The sequence below is a fragment of the Eleutherodactylus coqui genome, chromosome 4 (genome assembly GCF_035609145.1).
Source record: "Eleutherodactylus coqui strain aEleCoq1 chromosome 4, aEleCoq1.hap1, whole genome shotgun sequence".
Taxonomy (NCBI): Eukaryota; Metazoa; Chordata; class Amphibia; order Anura; family Eleutherodactylidae; genus Eleutherodactylus; species Eleutherodactylus coqui.
In genome coordinates this window covers 30,956,465-30,977,558 of record NC_089840.1, presented here as the reverse complement: position 1 = coordinate 30,977,558, position 21,094 = coordinate 30,956,465, and the positions used below count along the sequence as shown (strand labels likewise).

General features: G+C 42.0%; 1 protein-coding gene across 1 annotated transcript in view; it reads right to left on the bottom strand.

The window, feature by feature from the left end:
- Nucleotides 1–21,094, bottom strand: part of EPHA6 (EPH receptor A6) — an 822,408-nt gene that overhangs the window by 152,574 nt on the left and 648,740 nt on the right. Inside the window, exon 10 of the mRNA XM_066599154.1 lies at nucleotides 14,536–14,661. Coding sequence (XP_066455251.1) covers nucleotides 14,536–14,661 — 126 coding nt within the window. The remainder of the gene's footprint in view (nucleotides 1–14,535; nucleotides 14,662–21,094) is intronic.

Genomic DNA, 21,094 nt, shown 5'->3' with positions numbered 1-21,094 from the left:
ATATGCAAAAAGATAACAGTGAAATAAATGACTGCAGGTATAGACCGCAACATATAGAAACAGTCTTATTAATCACTTTTCCATTTTTTCTTAGGATTTTTAATCAGTATATGTATTACTTGTATTTACCATAGAACACAGATGGCATGTAACAGAGATAAAGCGCTATGCGGAGAGATGCAGCTACACAGAAACAGATGGTCTTATAATGCGGGTCGACTTGAAACATTTCAGTTCTTTACAGAGACATTTAGCAACTTTGTGAACAAATTGCATTACTTGCTATAGCTAGGAGCTGCATTCACAACGCTTCTGGTTCTTACTGCAACTATGTTGGAACAGTCCTACAGATGTAGAAAAGTTTGACTTGACTGTCATAACGTTCTGCGACAAGTTATCTTAACCCCTTAGTGATAGCCAATGTGCCATGTTTCTGATGCATTAGCCTTTTTATGCGACATCAGTATAGTGCCAGTATGGGTGTCCCATGCTAGCAGTAGCAGACGCTTGATTGCCTCATGATCCCAGCTGTTTAACTCCTTACGTGCTGCAACCACAGCGTGTTAAAGGCTGACAGAGGGAGGGGTCCCCTCTGTCACTCATCAGACCCCTGTATTGTGATCGCATGTTGCCAATGGGTTGCTATGGCACCCTGGGGCTTAAAGGGCCCCTGATTAAACCACCATAAAATAACTTAAGAGTTTTTCTAGGTGAGGTAACAGGGAGCTGGGTGATAGATTATGTATACTTAACGCTTCCTGGTACCCGCACAAAAATCTGATTCTTTTTTTTTTTTTTAGAGTCCGATGTGTGCGTTCTCCTATAGACATGTATAAGTCAGTTTACGGTGCTTTAGGCAGATGATGGGTCCACATTAACAATAGCCTCTGGGTTCGCCATTTAAAGTGGTCTACAAGGCTCAGCTGTAGGCAGGGTCTTATAGGCCATTGTAATACAATGCATTACTGAAGTATTACAGTGCATTATATTAACGATGTATCCTGATGACATTCATGTTTTCTAGTAGGACAAAAATATATTTTTTAAACCTATTTCATAAAATTGATACAAAATCTAAAAAAAAATAAAATAAAAAAGTCAAAACTCCACCCGTTGCTCCTTACTATTTAAAAAAGATCACAAAATTCATGTTGCCTCAATCGAAATGACCCATTGTGCACATGATTTAACCTGCACAGTGAAAGCCGTTAAAAAAATGACCAAAACAGCTAATCTTGCCTCACAAGAAACAGAAAACAAACCAATGTAAGAGCTTATTCAGATGTGCGTATGTTGGCCAGGCTTTCACGCCCGGCCGATATACGCTGTCCCTTTCTGTAGGGGGAGGAGGCGGGACGGGAGCAGCGCACTGAGCTCCCGCCCCCTCTCTTCCCCTCACCACTGTTTGCAATGAGAGGGGCGTAGTTAAGTTCCACCCCCATTCCGCACCCTTCTGATGCAAATAGTGGAGAAGGGCGGAGAGGGGGCGGGAGCTTAGTGCATGGCTCCCACCCCTACCCCCTGCAGAGAGGGATAGTGTACAGTATACCGGCCAGGCGTGAAAACCTGACCGATAAAAGCACATCTAAATAAGCCCTAAAGGTCATATAGATCACCAAATGGTGCCATTAAAAATTACAACCTGTCTCACAAACAAAAAGCCCTGACAGAAAACAAAAAAGTGTGCAAAATTAGCAAACATGAAAAAAATATATAAATTTGGTATCAACATAATCATACTGATCCACAGAATTAATTTAACATGTTATTTAGACTGCATGGGGGATGCCATAAAAATATAGAAAACTTTACATTATTAAAGTATTAGAATTACAGATTTTATTAATCTTGCCTCCATTAAAAAATGGAACAAAAAGTGTTAAATGCTCCTAGAAATGGGATAAATGAAGACTAGAACACATACCAAAACAAAAAATAAGCTCTCATTAATGGAAAAATAAAAACGTTATGGCTCTTGGAATATGGAGACAAAAGCAAATCTTTTTTTAAGTGTTTTTAGTGTGCAAAAGTAACAAAACATAAAAATACTGAATAAACTTGGTATTGCTGAATTGTGCTGACCCAGAGAAGAATGTCACATTATTTATTCTGCAAGATGAACGTCATAATAATGAAATCTAAAAAACAATGGCGGAATATTATTTTCCAATCCCCCCACCTAAAAATTCATAAAAGTTATACAATGTACTATATGTGCCTCAAAATAATGGCATTAAAAATACAAATTGTCAAGATAAAAACAAGCCCTAAAAAAAAAAAAAAAGGGGGTTATGCCACTGAAAAGCCATTGTTGTCTTATCTTACCACAACAAAAGGCTTTGTAAAGCAATTGAAAGGGCAAAAAAACTGTGGCAGGGAAAGCTATCAGAATGAGTAAAAGTCAAGTTAAACTCTGCAACATCTGTAACAGTTTCTCTGATCTCTGTCCAACGCTGCGATCTGGGAGTCTTCTTTTAAGGTTACTCACACCGGGCAATTAACACCCTAATTCTTCTTGGAAACAGTGAATTTGGACAATCAGACCCTGTACACGTGGCCATTGACAGACCACTTAAGCAAAATATCGCTCCCTTGTCAGAGCTAAAAGCCAAGTGACTATCGGGTTGTATAAGCAGGAGTTGCTCAAAGTTTGAGTGACTCCTGTTTACTGTGAATGGAGGCGCCAGAATGATTCCGACTCTCTTTGCTTCCATTCATTGAACGACTATCGCTGCTGTGTAGAGCACAGGAGTGGTAGTGGTCAGTAGCGTGAGGGAAGCCTGTCACCCAACGGTCATCTTGTGTAAAGGTACCTGTTGTCTCTTTGTCAGATTACTGTACAGGGCCTGATGGAAAGATTATACTTCCCAGAATGAAAATTACAACTACTGGTGGTTACACTCAACAAGCAGGGTGGCTGGAACATTTGCTTGGTATGTAGTTGGTTGGTGGGTAAAACTCCCTAAAAGAGTATCCTAAATACAGAAAAAAACTTTACAGTGCTTTTGGCGCCTTCTTGTTCAGTATCTTTGCAAGTTAATATCACTGTCTCCCATGTTATAGGTATAATGTAGCTACAGCCCAGCCATGATCATTGTTTCTGCCCACTTGTTCATACAAGTGTGAGAGGCCCTACCTGTTGTCTGGCTCAGGGTTTCCCCTTTCCTTTAGTGGTACCAGTGTTTTGGTTTGGAGTGTGATGAGCCATTCCGGCTCTGAGGCTGAAAGTGCTATGCCTAGCTCTTTTAAAGTCACCATGGTGCCCTTGTCGACGTATTTAGGCAGGAGTGCTACCAACGACTCCTGCCTAACCAGGAGATGGGCAGGTATGAAAATAAACCCCATTGGAGGCTGTTGCACGGAGCCTCCAGTAAAAAGCTGGAGTATGGCTCTGGAGCCAACATATTAGATGCAATTTTAACTTTTATTTGATGCCAAACAGTTGAACAAACTGAACCCCATCCTGGGCTGAACAAATATAAAGAAACTCAGCTAGTCCAGATAATCCATATAGGTTAAAGTGCACCTTTAAAATCAGCACCTGTTAAATCGGACTAAGAAGAGTCCACCACATCCATTGTTGGGGTTTAACCCGTTTAGGACCAGCCACAGTAAATTTCCGGCGGCTGGTCCTGGGTTTAGAGCACCGCCAATAGTAAAATTATGGCGGTGCTCTAAGTTTCCTGCCTCTACAATCAATCAGAGGCAGGTAGGGGTTATCAGCTGTTAGTGACAGCTGATAACCCGGAGCAGAAGGCAGGAGGGGTTTTTAACCCCTCCTGCCTTCTGCTTCCCCAATATACAGTGCTAAATGAGCACTGCATGGGGAAAGTGAAAGTAAGATGTACTTTCACTTCGGGAGCCTCGGGGGGTCATGTGACCTCCTGGGATTCCCTGCTACTGCAGAGCTGGAGGGTCAGGCTAGACCCTGGCAGCTCTGCAAGTGACTAATGTCACCACAGGGGTTGCTTTCCGCTGTAACTAGAGCTCCTATGGACGCCCTAGCTACAGTAGGAAAGTGTCAAATAAAGGGAAAAAAAAATTTGAATGTCCCCCAGAGGTCTTATATGACGTCATGGGGGACAAAGATAGTAAAATACACAATTACATAAATAAGTAAAACAAAAAAACAATAAAACAACAATACATACAAAAGAAAGAGAATAACATAAAGCAAACGCCAACAAAAACCGTCGCCGTATGCGCCCTACAACCAAAACCATACATACTATATATCAAAACGTCCGAAACAAATAGAGGAACCCATTCCCATGCTTTATTTTAGTGTAAATATAAAAATAATTTAAAAAAAACGATTTATTTTAGCTTTTTACCCCCAATAAAACAAAAAAACGGGAAAAAAAGGCAGTGAAAAAGATATAAAAAAATAGTCCTTTATGTCACGGGAAAAAAAACGCAGCAAAAATAACTTTGGTAGCTAAAGGAAAAAAAATAGAGCAGTAAAACCGCCACTTGGGTAAAATCCCTAAAAAGTGTCTGGTCCTTAAGGTACAAAACAGCTTGGTCCTTAAGGGGTTAAAACAAAATTATTATGATCATACATGAGAGGGAAGGAGTATGAGGGGGCAGAAGTCCTCGAAGAATGGATTAAGCATTGTTTCTTCCTCTCGAAGAGTCCATGTCCTCAGGGTATTTCCTGCTTCTCAATAGTCATGCTCAGGAGATTCTCCTTAGCTACTCTTCTCATGTTGCTTTCCTGCTTAGAGACTTGCCACCTCCTTTTAAAGCCACAGCAAACTACAATACTCTTACTGAGCAGGAGATCATATAAACAATAAAACAGTAAAAGGAACTGTACTTCCCTAATGAAAGTAACTCACCTCACTCCTTCTCACTCTGCAACAACTGTAAATTGGTGCTGATGCTGCTGTGATCACAGGGCTTTATTATCAAGCTCCCTCTATAAACACACAGACTGCTTGCAATTCTCTCTTTGAGTAATGTATTCAAGTTTTTTTAAGCTATCTAACTATCTGTATGTTTGTCTCCATTTTGTACATGTGGTTTGAGCCTAAAGCTCTTTTTTAGTGCACTAAAGAGCGTGATTCCAATTAATATCAGTTTCTGACAATTCCACAGCTCCATTATCCAGGTACTTACAGTAAAGTTATTAGACTGTAGACGAAATTAGCACTTCTTTGCAGCTAACATTTTTGATGCAGACAGTGAAACTTTCACATTGTTGAATTAGATGATTTTGCCTTATTTCACGGCCCACTGACTATTTTACAGCATTAATTATGATAATTTGAATAAATGACTGGATTGAACTAATAAAATAAGAATAGGATTAGAAATACCACGGACTCTAATTCTGAGGTTAAACTAGCTTCAGCCTGATTAATAAGCTAATATAGACATGTACTCAGAATTACACGGCCACGTCAGTGACAATGGAGAGAAATCATGACATGTAATAAATCTCAGCTTCGCACCTCAGCGGTTCATTTATTAAATATCTCTTAATACCATGTCCAAATTATTTCTTGATTAATAACCTTAAGATATATTATACAGAAAAGTTCAAGAATGGCTTCTAATAAAGAACAAGGAGCAAATACTGAAGTGTTCACATATGACACAAGGGTTAAACTCACATATTAGCCATATTTAAACTGTATCTAGTAAAAATATTCACCCCCTTGGATGTAAACCTCATAATGTAACAACATAGATTCACAATGGATTATTTTAATAGGAACACTCTAGGATAAATTATTCTACAATGTTGCTGGGTGTGAGGAGGCAGCGCATCAGGTATAATACGGTTTAACTGTTTTTTAGGTAATGTTGGTTAAGGCTGCCTGTCCAAGGGCGTTGCTGTATCCCGCGGCGGAGATCTGCCGCGGAATACCGCCGCCCGGGAGCAGGAGCCGGCAGGCGGATCTCCGCTGTCAGCCTATCTGAGAGTTAGGCTGACCTCTGAGAATCGCGGTAAATTCGCAGCATGCTGCGATCTGCCGCCCGTGAGCGGAGAATCGCAATGATTCTCCGCTTGTAGATAGGGGGAAAACGCTCTCCATAGCAATGCTGTGGAGAGCTTTCACTGCATTCCCTGCGGCCAGATTATCGTTGTGGGGAACGCAACTCAAACCCGCCCGTGGACAGGCAGCCTAAGTTATAACAGTTTTTTTAATTACCGTTTCTCTCCAAATAGTAAAGCAGCTGGCCACACTGTTGCAGCTCTTTTTAACGTGGAGAAGGGTTCCTGATTGGTTAGCCTCTCTATAAATACTCTTGGCTTCTGTAGGATGTTGCTGGTTATAGCATAAGGTGTGTGCATTTAAATCTAGTATTCCTTGTATGTTTTTAGTATCTTGGTCCTAGTCTAGCTAGTTTTTGTATCAGTGTAGTCTTGTTCCTGTTTTTTTTTTCTAGTCCAGTCTTTTCCATCTTACCCTTGTAATTTGTTGTTTCTTTTCTTTTTTGTATCTGTTTTATCATGTTTTAGTTGAGCTCTACTCAGTTTGGTTTTACTTTCTCTGGGTCTTAGTTCCCCTCTCATTGTTTGTCAGTGTTTCAGATATGGTTTTCATTAGGGATCCCTTTAGGGATACTCAGGGACAGCGGTGTCTGGTGTTAGGGTCATTATAAGAGACCAATCTTTGTTAGGACTTGTATAAAGGGTTATACATCGATTTGAAGGAATGCTGCCATCCAATAGGTGGTGCTGCATAGGCATTATTCCATCTTCCTTATTTGCATATCCGAGATAGATTAACAGAATACTTAGAAAAAGTAAAAGTTAGGGTCATTAATTGTCAGTTTGCTATTATCTGTTTACCATCTCCCACCTGTTTCATTATCTGACTACATCACCATTATCCAATAGATCCTTCATCTAATTAGCATCCCCATCATTCATTTGCTCAGTTATTTGACTAGCAACACCATCCTCCATTTGCTCCATTATCTGATAACCATCGCCCTTCTGTTCCTTTCATCTATTGGTGAGTTCCTATTCTTGCATCTTTGTTACTTATTAGTGTTGATATGTGCTTCATATTATTGTTCATTCGCCTGTCCAGTTGTGACATAATCTGAATCTACAATATGCCCATGGGAATATCTGACTACTTGGAGATACCCTATTACCCAGGAAAGGCAACTGCTATAAGTAAAGCTCAGTTCTGCCCTCTTGTGTCCAGCCAGTGACATTACAGCTTTATTGAATATGCATGATTTCACAGAGGTATGCAGTAAAAAAAAAATACACTTTACATAAAATTAATCTTTATAATAGGAGCCAGTGAGTCTGGGCAGTGACATCACTGTTTTAGCATCTGCAACAACAGTAGTTCCTCTATTGGGCACCTTGCTGTTATGGGCTCTTGGCAGAGGTGTAACTAGGTCTTCCTGCACCCGGGGCAAAGATACAGTTTGGCACTCCCTCTCTGACCAATTAGTCAATTAATGTAACATAACATTATTTATCTTTTTCCTAAACTGTGGAGTCTGGATCTGGACACCTAAGGGTAAGACTACACATTGTGGCTTCTGGCCAACCATGATGCAGCCAAAATAAGAGCTCAACAGTATGCTGGCACAGTCTGTAAATTGTTTGTTATTGGCTGTGCGGTTTTGCAGGTAAAGCGACTGTTTATTTGTAAAATTGTGCAACCATTTAACAATCAATTTGAAACTGACCGAAACAGTATCTGGCAATGGTTATTGGCTGTACTGTCACCAAGCTGCTCTGTGGCCCTACTCTAAGCCCAGGGGTATAGCTAAAGGCTTACCGACCCTGCTGCAAAATTTCAGTTCAGGGGCCCCTCTGAACAAATTCTTCTCATATCTGCTAGTAACAGTAACTTTCTGCCACATGCCATGTCTCTTCCTTATTTGCATAAATTACCCAAAGGAGCATGCATGGCCTTATAAGTACCCTCACTCATTTTTCAGGTGTCTTCTCACACCCCTTCCTGGTGCTCTATTTGGGGAGAGCCAATGCCAACTGCTGACCAACTCCCCCTCTAGGTGTCTCCACACACTTTTTGGGTGCTCTCCCTAAGGAGAGACGACACCACTCTTGACCCACATCACAGGCCTCTCACCAGCCAAGCCAGAAACCTATTGCACACATGAGGGGCAAACACCCCAAAACAGCTGTCTGTGTATGGTTTTCTGGCTTGGTTTCCTATTCCCAATCATAGTTTTACAGACTTGTTAAAAAGTTGTACATTGAGTCGAAGGAATGCTGCCATCCAATAGGTGACGCTGCAGAGGTATTGTTCATCTTCCTTATTTGCATAAATTACCCAGCGGAGCATGCATGGCCTCTTCACTCACATTTCAGGTGTCTTCTCACACCACGTCTGGGTGCTCTCCTTGGGGAGAGATGATGCCATTCCCGACCCACTCACCCTTGGGTGTATTCACACCCTTTTTGGGTGCTCTTCTTAAGGAGAGATGACACCCCTCTTGACCCAGGTCTCTTAGGTTATGTTCACATAGGGTAAATTTCAGTGAAAATCTACATCAGAAATCTGCCTGGTTCCCATAGATTTCTGATATCAAATACCAAAATAGTAAAAATATTGGGGTATAAGGCTTGACCTATAGACATATATAATTACATGGGATTAATTTTTGCCAAACTTCTCTGTTTATTTCTTAATCCAGCATATATACACGTTTTGAGGTCAGCAGACCCCTTCCTCAGTACTTGCTAGGGACACACATTTGGATGGCACATTAAAGTCCATGTGTGAAAAAAATCCAAACCATATGCACTGCAGCCTGGGTTCTCATTAAAACTAATGAGAACCTTCAGATGTGGATCTTGCTGTAAAATTGGTACAGATTCTATGTCAAACCCATGGCAAAAAATGTCATGTAAACATAGTCCTAAATAGGTTTGCCGGGGCTTAAAAGTAATTTAGTGGTTCAAAATGGTGTAAAATGCATACTTACCTGTTCCAGCAACTCCCTATTCAACAGTGGAGCCCTGATCCCCGCCGCTTGGAACCCGGAGGTAGATGGCAGGAGGTCATGTGCCATACATTGTGCATGTGACTGCTCAGTCAATCAGAGGCTTCTGTGATTATGCTTTCATGTGCTTCAGTGAGTCCTCCCATACATATTACTGATCACATTAACTTCAGCCCTGAAAATATCATCTTCCTCTGTTCTCCTGCAGCAATCAACTGATTGCCTCCTTTGACTGCAGGCTGGGCTGGTGCCCCCCTTTCCCATTGCATCCGGGTCACATGCCCCGCCTGTCTCCCAGCTACGCCCCTGGCTCTTGGTTATTACCAAAACCTTGAACGTTCAATCTCTTTATATCAAGCCCTTACATCTATGATATCTATGAGCAAACCTAAAAACATTGCTATCTGAACACATATTATATATATAATGGAACTTATCGCCAGATTGCTGCTTTTTGAAAAGCCGCTGTCAGAATGACATAACTTTTATAAGTAGCAGCTGTGATAAAGCAATTCAATAAAATAAGTTCATAGGTTCAAATGAAGAGAAAATACCGTCAGCGTTACCATAAAAGATATAAAGATATTACAGATCCCGTATATAACAAGTCACACAAAGTTTAAAGCTATGAAGCCCCCAGTGGGCTGTTAGTACATACCTAGTGGGAGAGATTAATGGGCTATAAGAATGCAAAATCTGCTCCGAGATCTTCGCTTCTCCTTCTTTTTTTTCTTTTTAATTAAAATATACCAATCAAAACGTTATTTACACTGAATACCTCCCATGTGTAAGCCGTAATAAACCCTGGCATATTTCTACGCACATAATACCGTATTTTAGATGTAACAGAATGACAGTCAATCTCAAGTATCTTGTGAGTAGCTACATAAAAACAACTTCAAGGATATCTGCAGCCCAGGAGGATACTGAAAAACATGGGGCAGGAAGCTTCCAGAAGGAGTGGTTACGTCATTATACACCGGATGGACCATTTATTAGAGACACTGGTCCAGAGGCTTAAAGGGGTTGTCCCGCGCCGAAACGGGTTTTTTTTTTTTCAATAGCCCCCCCGTTCGGCGCGAGACAAACCCGATGCATGTGTTGAAAAAAAAAACGGATAGTACTTACCCGAATCCCCACGCTCCAGTGACTTCTTACTTACCTTGCGAAGATGGCCGCCGGGATCTTCACCCTCGGTGGACCGCAGGTCTTCTGTGCGGTCCATTGCCGATTCCAGCCTCCTGATTGGCTGGAATCGGCACACATGACGGGGCGGAGCTACGAGGAGCAGCTCTCCAGCACGAGCAGCCCCATTCAACACGGAGAAGACCGGACTGCGCAAGCGCGTCTAATCGGGCGATTAGACGCTGAAAATTAGACGGCACCATGGAGACGGGGACGCTAGCAACGGAACAGGTAAGTGAATAACTTCTGTATGGCTCATAATTAATGCACAATGTACATTACAAAGTGCATTAATATGGCCATACAGAAGTGTATACCCCAACTTTGTTTCGCGGGACAACCCCTTTAACCTGAAAATGCTGGATCCTAGTGCAAAATCTATAACTGGGCCTCCAACTATAATGCTTCATTTATAGCATTGGTCTATTCTGGTATAAGTGAGACCTTATGGACCCCCAAAGGCTCCAGGATCCGGGTGCATCCACATCCTCTGCACTCACTATAGCGACACCCCTGCATCGGCCCTTTCACAATTGGAGCATCCCTGTATGGAAATTAGACCCGTGACCCCAGAAAGTATCATGTGCCAAGTTTCCTGTGGATCAGTTTTCACGTAAATCCAGATTAAATGGGAAAATCCAGCCATCTAACGAGGTCTGGTCATCGGTGCTAGACTAGCCGGAATTGGGATTTCACTGACAACCATGTGGGGTTTTCATATGCAACAGTGTAGAAAGTATACTGAGAATGGCGTGATCAAAGAAAACATCCTGGGAAAGGGATGCGGTGGATAGGAACAACTCGTCACCTAAAGGGGTCACAGAGGATGTCAGGAATCGTTCAGACCAAGAGTTACTGCATGGTCAAAAGCAGTTGAATACAACTCGCCGTCCCTTATTATAGATAGGCTACTACAGGAAAAGACTAATTTCAGCACTATTGTGTCTAAGAGAAACAGAAAGGAGAGACTCCAGTGGTCAAAAAGTGCAAGAATGTGATGACTGAACAGTGAAAAAACATCACCTGGTCAGGTGAATCCAGATTTCTGCTGCACCATACTGATAGGAGGGGCAGAATTTGGTACAAGCAGCATGAACCGATGACCCCTTCCTGTCAACTGGTCAGAGTTAATCAGCACCTCCGTCTAATCTGCGGCAACTACAAGAAGCTTCATGTCCACAGGGGCCGATATTTTCACTTAGTAGATGAATTGCTGTGATACTTGAGGCGAAAGGAGGTCTAATGCTCTACTAGATGGGGTCTCTAATGAAGCGTCCATTCAATGTATATCTTTACATACTCTTCTGCCCAAATCGGTAATCCTGTGCCGAGCAAGCTTAGACTGCTTTCACCAAAGTATGGCCACCCCAGATAAATAATCTACCTCCTAAGGGGGGAAAATCTGTCCAGACTCTCTAGTCTGGAGCTGTAATACTCTTACCATGTCATTATTTATTACATACACCTACTGCAGAAGACATGACAAGCAGGTCAGTTGTAATGCATTTTTTGCACTGATTAGTAGTGTTGAGTGAACCAAACTTCCAGAACCCTGTTTTGGGTCAAACTTTGCTAAAAGTTTCGTTCAGCAGACTTCTACTTGTTCGGTTCTCTCAACACTAATCCTGAACACTGGTGTATGACACTAAGGCCTTAGTCAGACGGGCGTTTTTAGCCGCGATTTGCGCATGCGCATGCGTCTGGCGATTTTATAAAACCATTGCTTTGCAATGGTATCGGACACATGAGCGCTTTTTATGCGCTCGTCCGATAAATTATAGAACAGAAATCGCAGATCGCACCTATCTGCGATCTGCGATTCCTGTTCTCTTCTGTATATGCGCTCAATGGGGCCGGCGGCAGCAGCGCCGACCCCATTGAGAACATATAGAAGACAAATCATTCTTCTCTGCCACAGCTGTAACAGCTGTGACAGAGAAGAACGATGTTTGCCCATTGAATTCAATGGAGCCGGCAATACAGCCGCTCCATTGAAAGCAATGGGCTGCCGGCGTGCGCGGGGTGAATTGTCGGGAAGGGCTTAAATATATAAGCCCTTCCCTGCAATTCATCCTAAAATGTGTTAAAATAAAAAAAAATTGTATACTCACCTTTCCGCTGCAGCCGGAGTCCAGCCGCGGCCGCTGTCAGTTCTCCTGAACTGCTTCTCGGCACTATTTAGCCGGCGGGGCTTTAAAATCCCCGCCTGCTGAATGGTCTGCCTCTGATTGGTCACAGCCCTGACCAATCAGAGGCAGGTTTCACTCACACACCCATTCATGAATTCATGAATGGGTGAGTGACTGCTGCCTCTCAGCGCTGAGCCAATCAGGGGGCAGGTCTGACTCACACCCCCTTCACACCCACTGCAGGACGGCCTCACGGAGAAGGTGAGTATATATATATTTTTTATTTTTACACATTTTAGGATGAATTGCAGGGAAGGGCTTATATATTTAAGCCCTTACCGACAATTCATCCCGGGCTCGCCCGCAGCGCATTGCTTTCAATGGAGCCGGCTCTATTGCCGTCTCCATTGAATGCAATGCGCTGGACAGCTCCGGCCCGTTTCTAATGAAACGCGGCTAGGAGCAGATTTTTGGGCGATTTGCGGGCGACTTGCGCGCACCGGTCACGCGATTTGCGGATGCGCATCCGTCATGCGATCCGCAAATCGCGTGAAAAAACGCCCGTCTGACTAAGGCCTAAGAGTCAAGAAGCCCTGTATAACATATTCTCGGGGCTTTTATGGCAGTGTCATGCACTAGTTTTAGGGGTTTTAGTGAACTTCCTGTTCAATTCAAATTAATTTGGACTAAACTGAACGTTTAGCAAAAGTTTGACGAACCGATAGAATCAAACTTTATAAAAGTTTGCTCTTCACTACTGAGTAGCAACTACAAACATGGGCATAAGTACAGAGCGTGCAGGGGATGCGGGTGCACCCGGGCCCAGGAGCCTTAGGGGGCCAATAAGGACTCTCTTCTCCATAAAGGTAACCCAGTACTATAAGTAAAGCATTATAGTTGGGGGCCCTGTTACAAGTTTTTAATCGGGGCCCGGGAGCTTCAAGTTACGCCTCTGACTACAAACATGTCAGTGAGTGTGTGAAAGTACAACACATTAGAGTCGTGGCCAAAAGCTTTGAGATTGACACAAATTTTGGTTTTCACAAAGTCTGCTGCTTCTGTGTTTTCAGAATTTTTAGATGTTTCTATGGTTACTGGCGCACAATTATAAGCATTTCATAAGTTTTTAAACTTTTATTGACAAATACATCAAGTTTAGGCAAACTCTCAATATTTATAGTGTTGACCTTTATTTTTCAAGACTTCTGCAATTCACCCTAGCATGCTGGATATCAGCTTCTGGGCCAAATCCTGACCGATGAGGCTAACTCCTGACCCATTCCTGCCTAATCAGTGCTTGAAGTTTATCACAATTTCTGTGTTTTTGTTTGTCCACTCACTTTTTGAGGATTGATGTGGTCTTAGGCAAAATTGTGAGTGAGCCCACTCCCTTAGATGAAAAGCAAGCCTTCAGGAATGGCAGCAGGCGGGTGTTAGCATATTTGATCCCACAGAGGGGCAAATGCTTTAGAAGGTCAGCCTGGTGTCAAGAAGGGCAGCAAAGAAGACACTGTTCACCAGAAAAACATCAAGGACAGACGGACCTTCTGCGAGAAGTACAGGGATTGGACTGCAGAGGACTGGGGTAACTTCCGGGGCATAACTATAGGGGATGCAAGGGGTGCGGTTGCTCCCGGGTCCAGGGCCCTTAGGGGGCCCATAAGGGTTATCATCTTCATATAGGGAGCCTTGTAGTATGAATAAAGCATTATACTTGGGGAGCCCTGTTACAGATTTTGCATTGGGGCCCCAAATCTTCAGGTTTATGCCTCTGGGTATGGGTACAGATGAATGGGGGCCCAGCTGAATTTTGCACCTGGGCCCCTGAGCCCTTAGTTACGCCCCTGGGTAAAGTTATTGGACTGCAGAGGACTTGGGTAGCGTTATTGGACTGCAGAGGACTGGAGTAACTGTATTTTCTCACCTCCTTCTGACCATTTGGGACATCTGGAAGAATGAATGTCCGCAGAAGAAAAGGTGAAGCTACCATGAGTCCTATGTAATGCCGACAGTAAGTCATCCTGGGACCATTCATGTGTGGGGTTGGTTTTCATCCAAGGAAATATCTAAAAAGAGGCCACACTGGGAAATGGGGGTGAGGATGAATAAAAGAAAGATGTCATTGGAGTCAGTGGGGCGCGGGTCTCAATTCCAAGCCCCACTGAGATGAAGTTGTGGCGGCTCTTCTTTATGGGTTCTCCCAAACAGCATGCAGAAAACATGAAATTATATAAAGCCAAGAAGTGCAGAAAATGATGAATTCCCTTACCTGCGCCAATCACTCTTTCAATACGAATCCTGGATGGGTCTATCTCTTTTGCAAACTCATGAACAGCCAAGGAAGGATCTTCATACGTGTCGGGATCAATGTAGGTTTTCGCTCCCGGGAACCTCACTGTAGAAGAGAAAACACTGAGCTGTTAGAATGCGTCCCGTTAAAAGTGTCACCGATCATTCTGCCCCCCCTTACAGGTGGATTTTACTAAACACTTGTATTCCCCATGAGATAACTATTTTGGAGCATTCTTTTCTTAGAACTGTGCACTGTGTTGTTCCTCTGTTATTCCTCCTGGAAATAGATAAAGAAAAATGCACACATTCACAAGTTGGTGTTATCATTCCCCTTGACAATAATGAATTTTGTTTTTCTATCATTGTGACTTAGATACAATCAGACCCCATTTTTTTAATAATCAATACAGAAATCCAGGGAATTCCAAAGGGTTCACTTACTTTTTCTTGCAACTGTTTAGATCATGCAGGATTCACCATTCATAATAGGTGATGATTATAGTTCACTTCCTTCCCCTCCCTGAACAGGTCACAGAGGATGGCCACAACACTCTCCGATAGAAACGTATTGGTGATTATCACAGCTCACCTCCTCCCCTCACTGCGCACACCCACAACACTCTCCCATAGAAGCCTATAGGTGATGGTTACAGCTCCACTCCTTCCTGCACAAGTCACAGAACATTCTCACAACACTCTACCATATAAGTCTATAGGTGATGGTCACGACTTCTCTGCTCCCCATCCTTGCACAGTTCACAGAGCATACCCATAACACTCTCCCCTAGAGGTCTATAGATCATAATCACAGCTTACCTCCTCCCCTTCCTAGCACACAGAGTCACAGAACATGTCCAGAACACCCTACTATATAAGTCTGTAGGTGATCATCACTGCTCCCATCCTCCCCAATTCCTGCACAGGTCACAAAGCATGCCCACAATATCTCCTGTAGAAGTCTATGGGTGATGATCATAGCTCCTCTCCTTCTTCCTGCAAAGGCCACAGAGCATGACCATAGCACGCTTGCATAGAATTCTATAGATGAACATCTCAGCTAATGTCTACCCACTCCATATACAGATCACAAAGCATGTGACAACATTCTCCCAACAGAAGCTATAGGTGATGGCCATATTCATCTTCTCCTACTCCATGCACAGCTCACAAAGCATGTCCACAGCACTCTCTATTAGAAATCTATAGGGGAAGGCTACAGCTCACCTCCTCTTCCCTGCACAGGTCACAGAGCAAGCCCACAACACCTTCCCATGGAAGTCAATAGATCCCCTTTTGTCCATTATGTGAATGCCCCATATGACTGCTGTAAAGCATAACTCTAGATGATGTTAGCTACAGCTCAGGCACGATGGCGCCCCCTGTAGTCATGTATAGACAATGGAATAAAAAAGCATACAATCAGAAAATAAAAAAAACGCCCAACGCACTCTCCAATAGAAGTCTATAGGTGATCATAACAGCTTACCTCCAACTCCTTGAACAAGTCCCAAAGCATATCTACAACATTCTTCTATAGAAGTCTATAGGTGATGGTTACAGCTCCCTTCCTCCCCCTCCCTGCACAGGTCACACAGTATGACCACTCCTATAGAAATCACATGAGTCATGCCCAGTCTACAGATGTCTATGGTCCATGTGGCTGCTGTAAAGCATATCTCTAAATGCCGTAAATAGCAGCTCAAGCAAATTGGCCGCCCCCGTAGTCATATACAGACAGTAGAACACAAATCTATAAGTAACACATTCCCTTTAAAGTGAATAAACAACAATGGGATTTAGTTTACAACTCGGACAATACTTTTTTTTAAGCTACGAGAACGGTGTTTGGTGACGATCATTGCCTTAGCACATATATCGCTCCCAGACAGTTTTATTCCGCCCCCCTCGGCTCTCAGTCATACCCAGTAAATCTGCACATTTACAACTTCGGAGAAAGGTAATAGACACAACAAACACTAAGAAAGAGAACTGCAGGCGATATAAATACAGCCAGGTGAGCCGCTGCCCCGAGGAGCTCACACCCCAGCGGTATGATGGGCGATCTCCAGGCATGCATTAATATGCATAGATCACGAGGACGAGAGTGTCTGCAGTCAGGGCTGCAGGTAGGAGTCACTTCATACACAAGCTGCAGCGCTCAGGCTTTAAGCTGGAGGCAGAGTGAGAAGCTTGTCATAAACATCTCTATTATGGAGACACCGGACAGGAAGACTTGCAGATGATTTACTTGTAGTGTCACCGTGCAAGAACTAAACTGGCTGTTCTGTCATAATGGGAAATGTCTTCTGTCACCAATAGAATCCTTAAAGGGAAGGTGTCTCCTATATTTTTTACTAATTAAAACCAGATAGTGAAACATTTTCCATTTTTTCAAATCTGTTTTTATTTTCTGATATTCCATTTGGGGGCGCCATCCTGCCTGAGCTGTAGTTAACAGCATTTAGAGTTATGCTTTACATCAGTCTGATGGGCCGTTCACATAATGGCCAACAGAGGGTCTATTGACTTCCATGAAAGAGTGTTTTGGGCTTGCTCTGTGACCTGTGCTAGGAAGAGGGGGTGATCTGTAGCCATCACCTATAGACTTCTAATGCAGAGTGTTGTGCGCATGCTTTGTGACCTGTGCAGGGAGTGGGAAGAGGTGAGATGTTCACCTATAGACTTCTATGCAAGAGTGCTAAGTCATGCTCTGTGAAATGTGCAGGAAAGAGGAGGAGGTGAGCAGTGGCTATAACCTATTGTGAATGGCGACTGCTGTGTTATCTATATATAGGTGTCACTTTTCATTGTAATCCTACCTATGATGATAATGAGATGTGTTCTCTACAGAACAGGAATAGTTAGACTGTTGTTAGGCTTTGGGGTCAGGGTGAGAACTGCAGGATTGTAGCATTTAAAAAAATATATAGATTACGATATTGCAAATTTGGGAAAAAAAGCAACGAAAATGTTTTAAAATATTTTTAACATAAAAAACTTGATTTATAAAAAAGGTCATTTTATGATGATGCATCATGCCCCTTTAAGTGGGATGATATGAATAACACAATATGGCCAACTCTTAAAGTTTACATAGATAGACAGATATGAGAAAAAAGATATAAAAGATAAATAGAGAGAGATATGAGATAGATAGATAGATAGAGAGATATGAGATAGATAGATAGATAGATAGATAGATAGATAGATAGATAGATAGATAGATAGATAGGTAAATAGATAGATAGATATGAGATAGATAGATAGATAGATAGATAGATAGGTAAATAGATAGATAGATAGATAGATAGATAGGTAGATAGGAGATAGATAGATATGAGATAGATAGATAGATAGATAGATAGATAGATAGATAGATAGATAGATAGATAGATAGATAGGAGATAGATAGATATGAGATAGATAGATAGATAGATAGGAGATAGATATGTATGAGATAGATAGATAGATAGATAGGTAGATAGATAGATAGATAGATAGATAGATATGAGATAGAGAGATAGATAGGAGATAGATAGGAGATAGATAGGAGATAGATATGTATGAGATAGATAGATAGATAGATAGGAGATAGATATGTATGAGATAGATAGATAGATAGATAGATAGATAGATAGATAGATATGTATGAGATAGATAGATATGAGATAGATAGATAGATAGATAGATAGATAGATAGATAGATAGATAGATATGAGATAGATAGATAGATAGATAGATAGATAGATAGATAGATAGATAGATAGATAGATAGATAGGAGATAGATAGGAGATAGATATGTATGAGATAGATAGATAGATAGATAGATATGTATGAGATAGATAGGAGATAGATAGATAGATAGATAGATAGATAGATAGATAGATAGATAGATATGAGATAGATAGATAGATAGATAGGAGAGATAGATGGATAGATAGATATGAGATAGATAGATAGATAGATAGATAGATAGATAGATAGATAGATAGATAGATGGATAGATAGATATGAGATAGATAGATAGATATGAGAGATAGATAGATATAAGATAGATAGATAGATAGATAGATGTGAGATAGATATATATGAGGTAGATAGATAGATAGAGAGATAGATAGATATAAGATAGATAGATATGAGGTAGATAGACAGATAGATAGATGTGAGATATATAGATAGATATATAGATAGATAAATATGAGATAGATAGATAGATATGAGAAATAAATAGATAGATACATGTGAGAGATAGAAAAGTAGACAAATTAGATAGATTACATCAGATAGATAGATATGAGATAGATTATTTAGGGCTACCGATAGCACACCATTACTTATTGGGGCTGCAGCAGATCTCCTATTAGTTATTGGAGCTGCAGAAGAGTGTTATTACTTATCGTGATACCAATGGGAGTTCTATTACTAATTAGGGCCATAGTGGGGTGTTCTGTTACCAATTGGATCCACAGAAGGTTCTTACTACTAATTGGGGCCACAGAGCCGTTACTATTATTTGTTGGGACCTCATTAGAAATTAGGGACACTGGTGGGGTCACTATTATTAGTCAGAGTCACAAAGAGGATCCCATTTCTAAATGGGGCCACAGAGAGGGTCTTATTACTTAGTTTAACCACAGAGATGCTATATTACTTAGTGGGACCACAGCAGGGTGCACTGTTAAGGGGTGGGACTACAACAGGGGCACCATTACTTGGAGGGGCAAGAGAGGGGACACTAGTATTTAGTGAGTCCTTAGCAGTGGCTCTATTACTTAGTGGGTCCACAGCAGGGACACGATTACTTAATGGGACCTCAACGTGGGCACTAGTACTACAGGGAGGCCCTGAAAAGTTCATTATGAGTTGTGGAAGTAGGATGATGAGAGTGTGCAGAAGCAAGTGACGGATGGAAGAAATCTTAGTGATGGTCTGGTCCCAGAGAGAAGAAAAACAAATATGGACAGCTCCGAACATCAACTGCAATCACTGGAGGTAACTGCACTATAATCACTATCACTGTGCAGAGATGGTATTCAAGTACATTATATAATAACTCTAGACCCACAATTGGACTAAAACGCGTGTTTGAAACTGGCTTATATAGGAAGAAATATAGTTCTGCTGATGTATTCATATTATGAGCTTGGCTTTAGTGCTGTATTTATATACAGATGTTATTTCTAATGTTGTATATAGTAAATAGATAAACCTGTAAGGATATGGTGTGGGTGGCCGTGCACAACCAGAACATTTGTGTAGCCTGGGTCACCTTCACGCACAATGTAATTGCTGCAGGCATTCCTCAATGAAAAGCAGCAGTAATTACCCTGGAAAACCGCATTGGTGAAATCCGCACTTAAATGGTGTGAATTTGGCTGCATTTTTTTAAGCAAATCTGCGGCAGGATTTAACCCTTTCCAATCCAATTTTGTTTTCAGGGTTTCCTAAAAGGCTTTCTCTTTTTGCTGTTATACAACAGTGCCATCTGCTGGCTAAAGCCAGTGTGTGTGCGCCAGAGAGTCTCCGACAGCGGAGTGGCTGGCAATAGACGGTAAGAATACCCTGTGGGACGTCTTCTGACATTGGAGCTGTAAAAACTTCAGTCAGAATGTAGGCAGACGTCAGTGGATTGGAAAGGGTTAACCCTTGCATTTTAAGGGATGAATTCCACTGCATAAACAGACATGCTGCGGATTTTCAAAAACATGGCAGATTGGTTGCGAACATTTTTTGCACCATATGAAATCAATGGGAGCTGCGCCTGCAATTACGAGCGCAACTCCCATTGATTTCACTTAGAGGTGCGTCTGCAATTATGAGCGCCGGCCACTATACAGGGGTCGGAGCAGCAACTTCTGTCCCGACCTTGATGTAGCTCGGCCCTGACAGCCGGCGCTGCCTGGAAAACCCCTTTAAAAGAATAGCTAGACAGTAGCTGCTCTACCTGGGGGAAACAGAAAGCTGGTCTGTGTCAGCTACTAATGCTATCTGTTAGTACCAACTGGCTGTTAATTCACAAGTTTTGGAGAAAGATACCTGTCCATGGACCCCAGCAACGGCGATCCTGAGCTAATATATAGATAGATACAGATATAGATATTGTTCCGCCCCTAATATGTGCTGGCATGGACTATGGTTCTTTAATTCTCCCTTATTTTGAGGTGCCCCCCCCCCCCCCCCCATGACTCCACCTATACAGAACAGGGGCACGTTCTCTTATAATTGCAATGTAAGAAATAAGCCCAACCGACAAGTGGAAGCTCACATTCTGTTCTCATTGTTTTCTCCGGGCCATTTTTTTTATTAAACCGCCGAACCCCTCTAATATAAAATCACATAGAACTACAGAAGGCAACCCGTTATACAACGTCAGCGATGTAATACTGTACAATGCAGGCGGCACAAAGAAAATTCATTAAACTTTTGTTCATCTCTAATGCTTCACTTAGATGGGGCTGAATATAGAATTATCTCTTCATAATCTTTTTCCTCTGATGTTTTTTTTCATAACACTAAGTGATGAAGAATAAAA